At 43.3% G+C, this 17379-nt stretch overlaps 1 protein-coding gene across 2 annotated transcripts in view; it reads left to right on the top strand.

Moving 5' to 3' along the window:
- LOC141803987 (nucleoprotein TPR-like) overlaps window positions 1-17379 on the top strand; it is a 44059-nt gene that overhangs the window by 2434 nt on the left and 24246 nt on the right. For both annotated transcript variants that reach the window (XM_074688162.1, XM_074688161.1), the window contains exons 4-30: window positions 53-140; window positions 291-394; window positions 902-1066; window positions 1238-1330; window positions 2834-2914; window positions 3028-3115; window positions 3559-3696; window positions 3800-3894; window positions 4051-4248; window positions 4332-4439; window positions 6067-6290; window positions 6419-6582; window positions 6710-6834; window positions 6905-7053; window positions 7146-7308; window positions 8791-8925; window positions 9204-9344; window positions 9432-9636; window positions 10834-11018; window positions 11151-11291; window positions 11411-11527; window positions 11699-11902; window positions 13537-13712; window positions 13890-14037; window positions 14193-14330; window positions 14544-14675; window positions 17148-17278. In XM_074688162.1, the coding sequence (XP_074544263.1) occupies window positions 53-140; window positions 291-394; window positions 902-1066; window positions 1238-1330; window positions 2834-2914; window positions 3028-3115; window positions 3559-3696; window positions 3800-3894; window positions 4051-4248; window positions 4332-4439; window positions 6067-6290; window positions 6419-6582; window positions 6710-6834; window positions 6905-7053; window positions 7146-7308; window positions 8791-8925; window positions 9204-9344; window positions 9432-9636; window positions 10834-11018; window positions 11151-11291; window positions 11411-11527; window positions 11699-11902; window positions 13537-13712; window positions 13890-14037; window positions 14193-14330; window positions 14544-14675; window positions 17148-17278 (3836 nt within the window). The remainder of the gene's footprint in view (window positions 1-52; window positions 141-290; window positions 395-901; window positions 1067-1237; window positions 1331-2833; window positions 2915-3027; window positions 3116-3558; window positions 3697-3799; window positions 3895-4050; window positions 4249-4331; window positions 4440-6066; window positions 6291-6418; window positions 6583-6709; window positions 6835-6904; window positions 7054-7145; window positions 7309-8790; window positions 8926-9203; window positions 9345-9431; window positions 9637-10833; window positions 11019-11150; window positions 11292-11410; window positions 11528-11698; window positions 11903-13536; window positions 13713-13889; window positions 14038-14192; window positions 14331-14543; window positions 14676-17147; window positions 17279-17379) is intronic.

Below are 17379 nucleotides of genomic sequence, written 5' to 3'. Positions count from 1 at the left end.
TTAGCTGACCACAGACCTTCACTGATGGGGCGCTGTGTTTTTATGTGAGCAGACCAAAGCCAAGTATGAAATTGAGGCAGAGAAGAGGGAGCTGGAGAGGCTGCTGGAGAAGAGAACTCAGGAAGTGCAAAACCTTACTGGTGAGAAACACACACGCACACACACACACACACACACACACACACACACACACACACACACACACACATACACACACATACACACACAGAGTCTGAAGTATTCAGAGTCTGGTTTGTTTATATTTTTATATTTACTGTGAATGTTTACAGAGGACGTCAATCGACTGAACGAGAAGCTGACGGAAACAAGCAAAGTCAAACTGGAGCTGCAGCTGAAGCTGGACAACGTGCTCTCATCTGAGGCTTCAGTGCAGGTAAACACACCAGACATGAACTACAGAGCAGGGTATGTTTGAAAGATTTTTTCACAATGATTACACATTGGACACAACTGTAATCTGTGTAAAGTTGAAATAGAAACATAGCATAAAACAACAACATACTTAATGAAGCCATGTTCCATGCATTTGTACCTGTCAAATAAATAAATACAATAATTTTTAACATTTATCCTCCCTTTGTTGATAATAAGACTATGGAGGAATATTCATTCAAGATAATCTGGACAAGTAGAAACTGTGGTATTGACTGGTTATTAAGCAGCGTAAACTATAATCAACCATGTGATTAATGTAGATATAAGAACTGAATCATTAATAACTATTGAAAATAACCTGATTTTTTTTCTGGCTCCTCAGCAAATTGTTATTATTTTTTTTTAAGATGGGATAATTTAGATTTGATTTGTGGTTACACATCCTCAGGACACCACATGAGTAATGTGCGTTTCTTGTCCATGTGTCCCCATGTGTTTGCTGTAGCACCGGGAGAAGCGTATGGAGCAGGAGAAAGAACTGCTTGAGAAGAAAACCGAGTGGCTCAGCGCCGAATTGGAGACAAAAACTGAGGAGCTGCTGAAGAGCAGACGAGAGAGTGACAAAGAAATAATGGAGCTAAAGGCTGCTGTGAAGGACAGCAAGGACCAGGTCACACATAAGAACAATAATGGATTAAGTTATAGGATAAAGCTAAGATTAACCCTTTCTAGACTTCAGAGTTGGTCTTTTTACTCTCTGTCATCAGATTTTACTGAAAGATGTTACCTTAAACTAATCACAGCTGTGATACTTTTTTGACATTTAAATCTCTTTCATTAGGTGGCGAGACTTGAAGGTCAGCTGACTTCTGCAAAAGACACCAGTGAAAATCAGAGTAAAAGAGCAGCAGACCTCAACAATAAACTCAAACAGGTGATACAGAGATATTTGTCGTGTAGAATCATAATTTATCTGTTGTTCATATCACTCAGTTTTTTAACTGCTCCAATGTCCTTAAAGGAAGTTTGATCTTACGGTAGCTGCAGATCTCTGTGCAGCCCACTGTCGTGATCCAGGGCCTCAAACCCTTTGGCCTGCTCTACCCTGGCTTGGGTAGTTTAAGATTTTCATAATCTAATCTGAAACACACTTAATTTATCTCAACCTTCTATGAAAGCTGACTCCAAGGTACTCTACTTCAACAAGGAGGCTGAACAAAGCAGGCGAACTGAGGGCTACAGAGTCCAGATGACAAACAGAGACTGCGTTCATGAAATTTATGACATAACTTTGTTTTTAATTTTTAAAAAAGTTTTCAAATTTATTAGAAAAAACAAGGAAATTACTACAATTTCATAAACACAAAAAGATTGTGGTTTAGATCATTTTTCTGTAGATTTTTACTTTGTGTAGAATTTTATACAGTTTTTGTCTTTTTCGTGAAGATAACGTAGATTTTGTGGCTCCAAAATGACTTCAATCCAGGTGGCCCTAATGAAAGTAAAGGTTGCAGACCCTCTTCTGTACCCATAAATTGGCATTGTTACTCATGAAAATTCATCTTCAGGTGACTCTGGTCCTAAGACAACCTTTTTTTCTTTTAGCTGACTCTTTATTGGCTGTTTGGAATTGTGTCCTTTGTTGTTTCCTATGTCCAAAGAATCACCTCTAATGTTGACTTCCAGGAGGTGGTAGCTTAAAAAAATGTTGTTTTATTCAACATGGGAAGTGTCTGACAGTTTCAGTTCTATGAGAGAAAATTACACAAAGCAGAGAGAATTTAGAAGCTCTACAGTGGGCCTTAATGGGACAACTTGAGTTTTTCATGGATGGAGAGAGGAAGGAGCCTCCAAACTGGGCCTGCTGGCACTGATTCAGCAGAACAACAGGTGTTTTATAAGGACAGCAAGGTGGTAACATGGGATGTTTTCACTAAAGCTCTGGGGCTTTAGAGGCGCTGCATACCAAAGCATTGTCAAACCATTCTTGTTATAAGAGATGTACATGATGTATGTAAATACCATGCAGTGAGTGTGAGGAAAGGATATAAGACACCGTGTTTCTGTAATATGTGTATGCACATGTGTTAAGTGTGTGAATAGCCAAAAATGTCCTTGCATATCAGCTAAATCTCCTCATCAGTCGCAGGCAGCACTTGTTGGCGCATTAGGACGTCTGGAGAGTTTTGCTGCTCCATTCTTTATCACGTCTCCTTTGCACATCGCTCCATTCACTCTTTATTCTCCGTTCCGTGTTATAAATCGTTAAAATCTTCTACCATGCCTCCCAGCCTCAGGGTCACCAAGTTTGTGAAAACTTTGAGTGACCTTATACATGTGAATGAAATGCTCTTTCCCTCTTTTGGTTTAGTTAAGTTTCTCAATCAAAAGCACAAAAATGAGCAAATTCAGCCTCATGTGTGTATTTCTTTTCCAGGCTAAAGATGAGCAGATTGCCATGGAGGAGAAATACCGCAACGAGCTCAATGCACATGTCAAGTTATCATCCCTCTACAAGGTCAGAGTCAGACACCGGGGACATGATGAATGACACAGGACTTTTGCATTTTTATTCCTTTCAGATCGGTGTGTGTGAGATGATGGGCACGATGGGTTTTCTGTTTGTTACAGGAGTCAGCGACGGAGATGGAGACTCAGAACCAAGAACTGAGCAGAGCAGTGGAGGAGCTCAGCAAGACTGTGAAGGAAACAGGGGAAGGTATGGCTCCACTTCTCACGCACACACACACACACACACACACACACACACACACACACACACACACACACACACACACACGCGCGCGCACACACACGCACACACACACGCACACCAGTGTTCATGAAAACTGCTGAAAAGAGAAAGACAAAAGAAATGATGGCACATCCCTCTGCCACTTTGCTCTTCTGGCTTTGAACAGCTCAGGTTCTCTAAATCCAAAAGATGAAATATGATTAGGTTTGGGCCACCCTACATTACAGAGGTGGGACTGTCATCACACTCCATCGCAGCAGCTTTGCTGGTTTGGTTGACATGGCAAAGACCCAACACCCATCCCCTTTGTGACTATGAGCCCCCTACATGAAATGTTTTTGTGTTTGAATTTTCCATCCTGTTGTAATAAATGATGACCTGTGTGAGTGATGTCACCGTTTTTGCAGCCAATAAGGATCTTGAGAAGAAGGTGTTGGAGGGAGAGGAGCTGAAGTCACGGCTTGAGGCAGAGCTCAGAGAAAAGATCAAGAAAATGGAGAAAGAACTTGAAAACGCCACCGTGAAAGCTGCCGGCAAACACTGCTGTAAGAATACACACAGATTCATGATGTCCTCACTTACCTGTGTGTACATGCAAGACTGGACATGACTGACCACACCCATTAACATGTCCGTTTCTGACCGCAGGTGTCCCCTCGCTGACCGAGGAACAGTTAAACTCGATGTGTCCATCAGCATCTGCCATCGCTGCAATCGTCAAGCCTGGCATGAAGTTCTTCGACGTAAGTTAATGGACAAACCAGGATGAGAAGACCTGTTTGAGTTGTCTTAATAAGTTAATGTGTCTGACAAATTCCTTCAGTGGTCAGGACCAAAGTCTTAAACAGGTCAGGTCTGTTTCGTTCATTTCTTCTTTCTCCTCTTGTCCTTCTGTGTAGCTGTACAATGCATACGCAGAGTGTCAGACGCAGCTCCAGCTGGAGAAGCAGGAGTGCCGGAGAGTGAGCAGAGTGCTGGATGAGATCGTCCAGGAGGTTGAAACCAAAGCTCCTGTTCTCAGGCGCCAGCGAGAGGAGTACGAGAGCATGCAGAGATCCATGGCCTCTCTGTGTAACAAACTGGAACAGGCCCGATCCGTCAGTGCTCTTTCTGTTTTATTGACAGTTAACAAATAGATTTAAAGCTAGAAGGTGATGAAATATTAACTCTTCTTCTTCAGGAGATATACAGCTTGCAGAAGGAGAAGGATGAGGCCAAGCAGTCCTGTGATGCCATGGAGACAGAGAAAGTGAAGGCAGAGAGGCAGCTGGAGGACACATCTGCACAGGTACACACACGCAGCGACCCCCACCTCCTAGAATTCAAGCTCACTTTGTACTCTGTAAAGGGCCAGATCCCAGCATAATTAATTTAGGGTTTCCTCTCTCATCGACCAGGTCTGTACCCCGTTGTTTGATTTAACAGACTAAATAGCCATATGTTATTTATCTTCTTTACGCTGGGAGATCATTTCTGTCTCCAAGTGGACGAGTGTTCATATTTCTCCTCTGCTCTGAGTCACACACAGCAGGGTTCTGCCCCATTGTGTACATAGACACATGATTACGTGCACAAACACAGAGCAACGTGCACACTCCATTTAGCGTAAAGGAAAAATAAAGTCTCAACCACCACAAGAACTGCAGAAAATCTCCATAACCCCTGTCCTCTTGTTTTTCTATACTAGATACAAATTTCTCAAGCAATTCCTTACATCTCAACACTCTAGCCGTCATTTGAAGAAACAAAAACACCACAAATTGAAGTTTGTGCCATTGCCTGCTGCCCATAAAAACAATTAGCAACAAATCCAACAAATTTGCAGGAGTTTGGAGACTATGGCATGAAAGCAGGTATTTATCTGAATCCTCTTAATCAACGAGCAGCAGGTGCTGCCATGGGCCTCCTCACTATCCAAAACACTCACAGGCGGACAAACCACAGCAGTCCCTCTCAGCTGCAGCCAGAGCACACAACTGCATTCAAGTGAATCAGGCATGTGCTCATCTCTTTTGGGTCAGTTTTGCTGGTCCCAAGCCCGGATAAAGGGTAAGGGTTGATATTTTCACATCAACAGAAAAAGTCCATTTCTGTTTCATCCTTCCTGACCGCCTGGCGGTCATCCAGGGTTCATAGACCCACGGTTACATATGTAACCCTTGTTATGGTTATCAACAGACTGATTTTTTTGTTTGTTTTCTACCTGCTTTCTGTCTCTTACATGATATCATTCCTTTCTCCAACAGCATCCATGACTATTACATACAAATGAATTATTATGCAAATTAGGCAGTGATATCAGTGACTTTCAGAGACTTCTTGGAGCGAGTCTAACCCTAACCCAGCTAAAAGCAACTTTCCTATAGTGTGAACAAGTAGCCAAGAGGCAGTTTGCTGAAAGTGAAGTGAAGAGATCATTTTGGGAGGAAAAGGTGTATTCCCTCTGTGCACCAGCAGTATTTGGTGTGTACCAATACTGAGCCTAAACCATGGCCCTGAAGCTGAGGTACAGATCGACCATGGGTTGCCTGTACCCTGCACCCCTAGTTCAAAGTGTGATCACAAAATGAGAGAGGTTTCCATCTGCAACCTGTCAGCCTCTGATGACTCTCCTTACACAGGCTCGTATGAAAACTAAAACTATACAGTGACTCTCTTGCGTCTCAGTAAAGGTTCAGTTACAGCTAAATCAGCCTGGAGAACATGACTGCAACAGAGGTACTAACCAGCTTATAAATAAGAAACTGAGGCTACTGAAACTGTTGATTTTTCTGCCTTGTTCGTTACCACACAAAACAAGATTTGGTCAATGGCACAAATCAGTGATCGGGTCAAATTTATGGTGTTCACCTGCAAAAACTAAAGGTGAAGAAGTTTATGTGATGCTTTGATATTTCCCCTTACCTCTTATCCAGGTGTGCTCTCTGCTGGTGGAGCTGGAGGAAGCCAAAGGGAACAAGGTGAGCAAGGACGACGGCAGCTCAGCCAACATTTCCAGCACCTCCGAGTTCGGCGCTTCAAGCCAGGTGACCTTCCGCAGTGTGAGTGAGCTCCAGAGGCAAAACCAGAACCTGCTGGGAAGACTGAGGGACTTTGAGGAAGAGAAGACCAAACAGCAGAGCCAAGTTTCAATAGAGCGGTAATATCACCTTTTGTGCTCCTCTGCTAATGTAAGAGCTAGCTGTGACCACAGTCTGAAAATCACAAACAATAATGAGTCCGTTACACACATCTCCAGCTCAAAGCTGTTGTTCTGGTCCCTCTTAGGTTGTCAGAATTAGAGGCCAGTATCAGTAAGCTGCAGAAGGACTTGGAGCAGCTCAAGGAGCAGAGGAACCAGCAGAAACAGCTTGCTGACTCCAATGCCCGACAGAGAGACATGTACAAGGCCCTGCTGACCCAGAGCACAGGCTTCAGTCTGCCTCCTCAAGGTGAGTGTGGATGTCTTTGAGTTTGTATTTCTACCTGTGCCTCGGCGGTTGTTTGCCTTTGATTGTTATAAGAAAAAAACAGCACATTAGTGAAACACACAGTAAGCATGTTTGTGTGTCGCTGCAGGCGTGGAGTCGCTCCCCCAGCCTGGACACGCCCGGCCCTCCGTCCCAGCCACCCGCTCCACTCCTCAGAGAGCTGTAGCTGCAGAGTCTGCGCAGACCGCTCAGGCTAAAGCTGCTTTGAAACAGGTTAGTGGAAACGTCATCACAACCTTAAATCTACCTTTTCCAGTTTCTAATTCTCTCTGTGCATTTCCAGCTGAATGACGCCTTCACTTTGTATAAGAAAGAGAAGACAGAGAACGACCGGATGCTGAATGAAACTAACGACCGGCTGCAGAAAAAGCTGACCGAACTTCTGTCCAGTCAGGCCAAGCTCACCTCTCAGCTCGATTTCAGCAACAAGAGGTGAGGTGGATGACAGCTTGTGCTTTGGCTCCTTCTGTTTCAGATTGTGGAGATCTTTTTATATGAGCCTGTTTGTGCTCTTTGTGTTTCAGGTATGAGATACTCCAGGACACGGTCTCAGCTTACCGCAGAGAGATCTCTGCCCTACAGGAGAAGAATCAGAAAATGACTTCAACTGCTCAGCAGCATGAGCACATCATCCACACAATGAGCCAGGATCTGCGGCAGACCAACGAGAAGCTAGCTCTGGAAGAGGTCAGGAAGTGAAAGATGTTTCTCCTCAAATATTAGCAGGGATTTAAGTTCTCCATCACAGGAATGATTTGGTTTTGGAGGAGAATCTTAGGTGACTTAACCAGGACTTAATGTGTTGACGATAAGTAAAGTCTGAGTCAAACTTGACTCTGAGGTTTCCTGCAGTTGATGTGATGTTTGAGAGCCAACAGAGGGAGCTTCAGTTTGAGCACAGTGTGAGTTGGGGCAGCTGAAAAGTTAGGCTGTGGGACATATCGATTCAGTATCAACGTCAGAACACATGCATGTGATGATTTTTTAATCTGAAGCAAAAAAAAAACTGTCTGGAGCCTAAAAATATATTTGAGCCTCTCAGTAGAGCTTATGTATCCCGTCTTCGCCCAATCACATTACTAACAGCTGTAAATGAGCATCTGTTTATATGTTTTACCACATTACATGCAACAGCTCACACAGGTACAGCTCCTCCTCAGCACAGCTGCCTGTAGATCTGTGTGTTCAGCTGTGTCTTCCTGTTGTGGTGTTTACTTCACGTCCTCCTCCCCACGCCTTCTGATTTCACGAGCTGCAAAAAAACTTGAAACAGTCGTAGTTTGATGTCAAAGCAATGTGTTTGTCATCCTTTCTGTCTTTCCACAGCAGACCAGCTTCACTGACTGCATTGTGCTTATTCTGGAAATGTCTCTGAACATTTGCTTTTCTGTAAAGATTATTCAAGGCAGCAAAAAGCAGGAAGAGGAGAGACTCTGTGTGTGTGTGTGTGTGTGTGTGTGTGTGTGTGTGTGTGTGTGTGTGTGTGTGTGAGTGTGTGTGTGTGTGTGTGTGTGTGTGTGTGTGTGTGTGTGTGTGTGTGTGTGTGTGTGTGTGTGTGTGTGTGTGTGTGTGTGTGTGTGCTCAGCCTGAATGTGCTCCTGCTGTGTCTCTGTCTGACTCATGTGCAGACTGGAGGGCGCAGCATGTTAACATGTTTAATAAATATTTCTGTTACATTGTTTGATCGCTGGAAAAACTTAAATGAAGGAGCCTCTGTGTAGGAGCATGTTATTAAAAAGTCTGATCTGATGTGAGAAGAATCACTTAGAGGAAATATCTGACGATGATCAGTATCAATAATTAACATGAATCAGCGTGATTAAACTCTTTGATAATGTTAATAACTTTGACAGAGGTGAGAGTCTGTGATCATCATTTTACAGAGTCAGGGAGAAATAAAAAAACCTTTCTTAATTGTTCCCCCTACCATGCAGCCCTAAAAAACAATGATTTCTGATGTGGGGTCCTTGAAGGACACTTTAGGCTATTCAGCGTTAAATAGTTTTGAGTGGGTTAAATGAACGTTGCTCCATTTATTTCTTTACTTCCATCAGAGTTTGGTTATTGAGGAACACTTTCTGTGCTCTGCCATTTTAGAGCCAGCTCTGTACCTCCCTGGGATTTGTGATCTGCTTACCAGCTCACTTTCATCTTCCATTTTTCCACTAGACACGTGTGGAGAATCTGACCAAAGAGAGGGACATGCTTAGACAAGCAGAGAGTCGGCTCAGTCGAGAGAAGGAGGCCGTGCTGGCCGAGCAGCGAAACCAGAACCTGCTGCTCACCAACCTCAAGACCATACAGGTAGCATTTGGTTCTGTTTTCTCAGTCTGTTCACCTTTTCAGCTCTGGAAAGTCCCGCAGTGGTGCAGCCACCTCAGTAGTTTTTAAAATGTTTCTGGTACCCTTACCCTAACCCTAACCCTAACCCTGGTTGTATGGTGTATTTTTAGATATTGATCCACGAAATGAATGTTCATGTTTTCTTCTGTTTGCTTTCCTACATATTTAATAATCATGAGGTACCAAACCTGTAGATGGAGCAAACATGTTCTCTTATCTCCTCTCTTAAATCGGCGTAGCTGACCATGGAGCGCACAGAAATGGAAACTCGGCAGCGACTGAACAAAAAGATTGAACTCCTGGAAGCAGAGGTGGCCTCTCTGAAGGTCAAGCTGGACCAGGAAGTTGCACAGAGACACACTCTAGGGCGCACCATGGATGTATGTTGAGTATAATGCTTATTTCAGTGGTGTATCTCCTCCTCACTGCTGTTGTTTGTAACTCTGTTCCTTTGACCTCCTTACCAGGCTCAGTTACTGGAGGCCAAGAAACAGCTGATGACCCAGAACACGCTACAGCAGAAGACCAAGGAGCTGCTGCAAACCTCTGAGCGGCAGGTTGCCGCTCTTAGGGCACAGCTGGCTTCCTCTGCGTCCTCCGAGGCTGTTATCACCTCCAGCAGCACTGCCAGCCCGGCTGTCAGAGGTCCAGGCCTCAGAGCACCACCGCGAGGTAAACAGCAGCACAGCGAAGAGAAGGTCCACAACACTGATGATGAATTTTTATCACTTATCTTATTTAAAACTTAATTCACCAGGTTAAACATCTCTTTCACAAGCGTGTCCTGACCAAGACAGCTCCAAGTCATAGGGCTAGGTTAAAGACAAACAACAGAAAAAAAAGGCCAAAAAAGATCACCATTTCCTATGAACATCCGAAAAATCAGCCAACTAAGAGTTTACAGCCCGATGCAACATCTTCCAACATCTTTGGTCCACTTTTAAAAAGCTACACAGAGACCTGCTCCCCCAGGCCCAACGTCTCCCGCAACAGGTCCCTCACTGCAGGAAGCACATATCTGAAACTCCTTTAACCACATAACAAGATGTACTTTAGGGACAGACAGCAAAAACAGGTTGTGTGAATGAGAGACAGAGTGAAGACTGAGTTCCAACATTTCTTCACTAGATATAAAGAATAGCTTTATAAACAAGGACATGCAAATGATTTTGTCTTTGAATAGACAGCACAGGCCAACCAACTCAAGAACACAAGTCACAATGATGAGCTAGAGCCTTAAGACCTGTAACAAACCTCAATGCTCCATGTTAAACAGCGTCCAGAGCTGTGAAGATGCATGTTTGTATTTAACATCACCATATTCAATCAGGGGCAAAACAGCAACAAGCCTCTTTTTTGCAGCAAATGAAAAACAGGACTTATTCTGAAGTAAAAACCCAGAAACAGCTTCAGCTTCTTAACAAGCTGCTGAATGTGAAGCTTTAGAGACAGGTTATTGTCAATTAAAAAACCTGAAAATTGATAAGGCGAGAAGAGGTCCATCACCTCACCATGAGACTAAATTATAGAAGGTAAGTCCTGTGGTTTAGTTTCTGTATTATAGAACTAATGAGTTTAGTTTTTTTCAGGATTGAAGAGCAGTATCCCTGAAGAGGAGTTGTACAGTATTTAAAGTATCCTGTTAATGTCACAGAGCCTGATGCTGTGTCGGAGCAGAGCAGTAATTATCTGCTTAGAAGTGAAAGTGTGAAAATAGAAATGGTAAACTGTTGTTTATGGTCCCAGGACTGAGCCCTGAGGTACACCGTTTCTTAATTAGTATCTGTTGGTGATGATTGTAATCTGTAGGTCTTATAATGATACCAAAGCTCTTTGTTAATGCCTTTTTGACGCCTCTGTTTCCTCCAGGGGCAGCAGCCTCCAGGCAGCAGAGCCAGTCGGAGCAGGAGCTCGTAGAGGTGAGAGGACTGCTGAGAGCCGCTGAGGAGCAAAACACTGAACTATCTGAGCAGCTGAAGAATGCTAATGCCACTGTGGAGCAGTACAGGGCTGTGGTTCTGACTCTGGAAGACAGTCTGAAGAAAGAAAAGGAGGTAAAGGCCAAAAACTGATTCTAATCTGTGATAACAGGTTATAGATCAGAGTGTGCTTTCTTTTTCTCCTCTTCCAGTAACACTTTCAGTACCATTGATCCACTCATACACTCTCAAAATCTTCACGTCTAGTCTCGTGGCCCTCTGGAGCTCCGTCTGAAGGAGTCAGAGGAGATGCAGAAGCAGCTGGAGAAGAGGATCGTCGAGGCAGAGAAAACACGGCAGAAGCAGCAAGAAGAGGGGAGAAAGGCTGTTGATGTTGTTGAAAAACAGGTCAGTCTGAAAGCCTCAGCTGACATGGCTCTGTGTTATTGTTTTGTGTCTGTTTATCTGTCATGGCTCAGTAAAATGGTGTGCAGGCCGCAGTATCAGTTGACCACTTCCTCGTTCAGGTGTGTGAACTGCAGCGCACTCTGAAGGTCAGCCAGGCCGAGCAGCAGGAGGCGCTGGAGAGAGCTGCTGCTGCTGTTACTCTGGAGCAGAAGGCCATACAGGACAGCTTGCTGCAGGTTCAGACACACACACACCCACACGCACACACACGCTCACGCTTTTATCCTGTTTTATCCCCAGGAGGAGAATGTGTCTTGAATAACAGTTTTGGGGAACTTTAAACATTAGGATGCTGCAAAGCCCCCTGGGAGTCATCTATTCCTCCTCTCTGTCTGTCTGTATCTCAGACCAAGCTGGCTGGAGAGGCCCAGGCTAAGTACGAGCGGGAGCTCATGCTGCACGCTGCTGATGTTGAAGCTTTACAATCGCTGAAGAAGAGTTTCCAACAAGAAACGGCGAAAAAGAGGGAGTTTGAAGATCAACTGAACAAGACTTCCCGTCTCCTGCAGGAGAAAAGTGCTGCCTGGAACTTAACGGAGAAACAACTGAAGGTATGAGGAGCAAAGAGAAGGAGGACAGTGCTGTGATTCTTTGTGGTCAGTCTGCAGTCTGTCATGTAGAGCAGCGTCTGCCCACTGACGTCAAACAGACTGCCTCAAGTTTAAATTCACTCAATGAACTCCAAGTTTAGTCAAACAAGTTGTGATCTGACCCGTGAGTTTCCTTTTTTTCCAACATTAAATGCAATCCAAAATTGCTTTTCTAAATTAATGTTCACACAGACATTAATATTATATTGATGATATGTTAGAAATACACAGCTGGTGTGTTTTAGTTTGTACATTCCTTGTTGTTTGCAAGCGAAACATGATTCCTGTAAAGACCTGAAAAAGTCCCTCTTCTTGATATATGCCCTCCACACTTTAAAATGAGATCATTAACACCACTGTAGGTTATTCCTAAATGCAATGTCTCAGCTTCCCGATCGGGTCGAGCAGGACTGGATTGATCAATAGAAACCTCTATGACAACACCACGCCGGCTGATGAAGTTCAGCAGAGAGAAGAGAGATCTGTGTTTTTCTCTGCTGAAATGATTTCTGTGATTAATTTTGTAGTGATGGTGGACACTGGAGCCTAACTGTCGGACAGAAAAAGGACAGAAGAGCAGAAGAAAGAGAAACAGGACAGAGATAGAGCACCAGCTATAGGCCGACACACAAGCTAAATGCTAAAAGGGCTAACGTGTTAGTGCTAATGTAGCCTCCAACCCACAGTCAGCAGTTATTCTGCAGTGGTCTGTTCAAACTTGAGAGTCTATCAATAAAATGAAGAGCCAGGTTACGTTAGCTCTGCTTGGTGAGGTTGGAGTTGGTAGATGAGTTCTGGTAGGACAGAACCAGGATTCACTAACGTTACAGACACGTCTCAGATCACCGGGCTGTGAGGAGAGATACATGTAGCAGCTACTAAACTACGGTACAAACTGACAAAGGTAGCTTGTTGTCAGGTTTCAAAGTGTAGCTCTACATAACTGTTGATAAATACCTTACCTCGTGGAGCTGGATCTGGTAATAAGTTGACTTGAGTTAAAAGAGGAGTTAAAAAGATGTGATCTTTATTCATTTCCAAAACAAACTCTACACCTTGTTCAGAGTTGTGTCTTAACAATAGTGTGTGTGCGATTTCAGAACAAAAAGTGACGCTGGGGTCCAGTTAAAACAGATCCTCCTCACAGTCTCTTAAATTTAGGGAGAAAGTAACATTTTCTATTCAATAAATCTCTATTTTCAGCTTTATGCAGTTCTTTACTGTAAGTCCAGCCTAAATCACCCATCTTTGGGTGAGAGCGTTTTTACCTGCTGTCAGCAAAATAGCTCTCAAGTATTTGTTGACACCTTTTACTTTAGGAGAGAGATATGATTTAAAAACATGACTCTAAAATCAAAAGGTACTTTGGTTTATAAATGCTCCGTATAGTTGTATGTTTTAGCATTCCCAGTAGATGTGGGAGTGGTTTGCAGTGAGGCACCAACATTTCCACCAGCACCCAGCGGCACCATTATCATACTGTGCCTTTAGATAAGGAATGATGAAAAAAACAGGCTCTGTGTTTTCAGCAGGACTCCACTGAAAGGAGCGTTTAGCCGTCATACCTTCTGAGTCTCTGAAACTCTCTCATGCAGGAAGATCTTCTCAATAAAAGTCGTCGGTGTGAAGAGCTGGGGCAGCAAAACACACTTCTGCACAAACAGATGGATGAACTATCCAGCAGGAGTCGTCAGATGCAGCAGCAGCAGCAGCTCGACCTGTCATTCAGTGAGGAAGGGAAGACCGCTGAGCAGATCCTGGAGATACTCAGGTGATGGTGCAACTCCTTCAGAGCTTTGTCTTCACACTCACACCCTCTGAGTCTGTAAACATGGAGGATGAATGAATGTGAAGGAAGACTTTTTCCCTTTACATTTCTGGTCTTGATTTCCTGCTGTGAACTCACTGGGATCTGATATGAAGTGTGCTTGTTTTTGATGTGTTGTAGGTTCGTACGGCGGGAGAAAGAGATTGCTGTGGCCCGAAGTGAGGCTATTGAAGGGGAGGCTCTTCGTCACAAAGAGCGAGTCAAACACCAAGACAGAGAACTGAAAGAGCTACAGGAAGCTCTGAACGCTGAGAGGGAGAAAAGACAGGTGAGGCACCAAGTGACCGGCAGAGGTGGACTGTGGAGTGAAAAACTGAATGTGGGACCTTTCCTCATTTTGGGTCACCACTGTAAGCCTCTAGTATGACCAAAGAGCACTGTTCATTGAAATCAGTCTCTGCTTAAACTTCTCCTCTGACTCAGGCTACAACAAAGACTTTGGCCCAGCAGGAGGAGCAGCTGAAGAAGTTGCAGACAATAAGTTCACTCCAAGAAACCAACAGGACGCTGAAAATGGACAGAGATAAACTGGAACATGAGCTGCGGCAAGCACAGGCTAAAGTAAGAGGGTTTTAGGCATTATGGGTCAGAGGGGAAAATATCTGATGGTATTCCTCTGTACCGGACACTGGGTACAGTGTCACACAGACACACAGATATGAGCCCAACTGGAGCATAAGATTCTCCTGGTTACTCATACCTGTCTGCACCACTGTGCCTCTGCTGCCTGACCCCTGTAAACCTTCTTCCCTCGTCCCCCTTTGTGTCCCTCAGGTTGCAAAGCTTCAGTCAGACATAGGCCCACTGCACCACTCCATGTCGCAGCTGTCTGAGAAGTTTGGCTCTCTGAGTGCTGATAAGAGGTTACTGGAGGACGACCTCAAACGCTGGAAGGCTAAAGCACAGGTACTGGAGCTAGTTCTGGATGAATTTAGAGAAATGCTCAAGCACATAAGTGTGTGTCTCGATTTGGGATACAGCAGTGCACAGTAGAACAGCAAACTTAGTTGAGTAGTTTTGTGGGTTGCTGGCCTAACACAACGTACCAACACCATGAAACATACAGACATTGGGAATACCTTTGAGAGCTACAGCCCCACTCATCTCAGCCATCATGGTTAGAACGTTTCTCTGTCCTCAGGTAAACCCAAATGAGTTCGAAACACAGTCGGATAAGCTTTGCTTATCAACAGGGGTACAGCACATTTTGAGGGTTCAACCTTAAGTTTCGTTTTTGGTGTAGATTGCATTTTGTTTTTTACATTTTGATTTGGCACAGCTCTTTTTTGGATCCAGCCTAAGCCACCTACTCCAGTGCAAACCTCGGGCTTGGGGCATGACCTAGACCGCTAGGCCATCAACAGCCCCTGGCACAACTTATTTTGTCCTTTTGTTTTTTGTTAGTTGTTTTTTAACCCATGTCCTCCTTTTTTGATCTTGATCTTGCTCATTATTGGATTGATGGGCGTCATCTTTACATTAGGGATGTCCCGATCAGCAGTTTTTGGTCCCAATCCAGATCCGGATTATTTGATATAAGGTATCAGCCGATACGTGTCCTGATGCAATTTTTGGATTAAGAGATAAATTTTGCTGAGGAAGTGACAAAGTGAAGCTGTACATTTTTTTGTTTTGTGTGTTGACAATACTGAACAGCAAAGAATAATATTTAAGATATGTCTTGAGTTTATTAAGTCTATTTAACTTAGTCCAGCTAGTTTTGATGTTTAAACCCTCTGGATCCCAAACCTGTCAGCGGTAGGCCTGTCACGATAACAAATTTTGCTAGACGATAATTTTCCAAAATATTGCTGATAAACGGTATTATTGTCAATATTATTTCGATTTTTTTTTCCAATTTTTCATTGATGTAATTATGATAAATGGGATAATAAAGTGAGTACACCATATCAAAAGCAAGAAACTTTAATTTCTTAAAAGAGTACTTAACTGTAATTAAAAGGTCAGGATCTTTTCAATAAAATAAATTTAACAAACAAGAAAGAGAAAAAAAATACAATGAAAATGAAATGGACTCTCTTTAAGAAAAAAATACATGTCAATGAAAATAATTAATACTAATCAAAAACAATAAAACATAGACCCTGTCTCTAAAGAGAAAACGAAACTAAAAAACAACAACACTAAAAACTATAGCATAAATAAAAGGGAGTTTATACAGTTCCTGAATTGTTTGTAACATGTACTTTTTCCCAGTCAATCCGTACTGTCTGTCAAACATTTTGAACATTTCTGGCTTTCAACCGTATTGAAGGGCTGCATTTCTTTGGTAATGTAGCTGTCTTTGAGCGCCCACCATTTGGTGCTTTTATTTCTATTTACTTTGCCGACCAAAAGCCTCAGTAAGAGCAGATTGTCAAAGAACAAGGCTCCGCTGCCTTCTTCTTCTTCATCGCCACTATTTTCAAACAAATGCCACATATCAGCTCGTTAGTGTTCATGAGCTCACACTTTGTTCATTGATAAAATACAAAATATTCCCACACTGGGACTGTGGCAGGCGGCTTAAGAACCGTATCATTCGTGTCATCACTCATATTTTTAGCGTGTGTTTCCTCCTTACCCCTCAGGACGCTCGCTTCAGCTCTCTCTGTGTGTATGCGCGAACAGCCCCGTCGCAAAAGATGCCAAAGTTCGCTTTTTTGACAGATGCTCACTCCACTATAAATCTGCTATAGAACCTATGCACCCCGACGTTAGGAAAGATAGACGTAGTGAGCCATCTTCTCATTCAGCCTCTTTGGTGGAAAGAGAGGAGGAAAACAAACATGCATGCACGTGTCAGTTTATCAAGGCTGGCAAACTTACCGAGGACGTTTTTATTTATCATTCGGTTAATTGATTTATTGATTAACGTGACAGGCCTAGTCAGCGGGATCAAACAAACACTTTTTTTTAAATGACTGGCATTTACAAGCCATTTGTTCAATCCAAAAAACTGAAGACTGGGGTAAACATCAGATTCTCACGCTTCCCAAGATACCTGAATGTATCACATACAAAGCTGAAAACACGCCTGAACATGCTGCAGAAGACAGGAGAATTACATCAACATCACTTTGAATTTCATGTCTTCTTAGAACATTTGCAGAAAATAACCTGTGAGTCTGAACCTGTTGAGAGGATCTGCTAACATTCCCAATCAATGATACTTTAAAAAAGGCCAAAATCAGGTCGATCTGATACTAGGGATTGGGATCGGGGCATCCCTACTTTACATCATGGAGATCCTTTACTTGGAGAACCACAAGAGCATCAATACTGCTTTATTCTAAAAATCTCATGGTGTGGATTTTTAACAGTTGATTTAAAATGAATCCTCTGTCTCATTGAACTTGACTTAACATCTCTCTGCAGCAACTCATCAATCAGCAAAAAGACGTGGATGATGAGGAGAGACAGAAGTTTTCCACAGAGAGAGAAGCTCAGCAAAAACGAATCTCCCAGCTTGCTGAAGAGACGGCCAAGCTGAAGACTGAACTAATGAGGTACCCCCGACATACTCTAACCCCAGGCTCAGAGCCACCAAACTTATGCCAAGACTTCCAAATGCTCAGGTTTTACAAAAACACAAAGTAACTCCAACTTC

This window comes from Halichoeres trimaculatus, unplaced genomic scaffold (assembly GCF_033239565.1).
Source record: "Halichoeres trimaculatus isolate MK-OKI-2021-1 unplaced genomic scaffold, fHalTri1.1 fHalTri1_scaffold_15, whole genome shotgun sequence".
NCBI lineage: Eukaryota > Metazoa > Chordata > Actinopteri > Labriformes > Labridae > Halichoeres > Halichoeres trimaculatus.
This window is presented reverse-complemented; position numbering and strand designations above follow the sequence as displayed.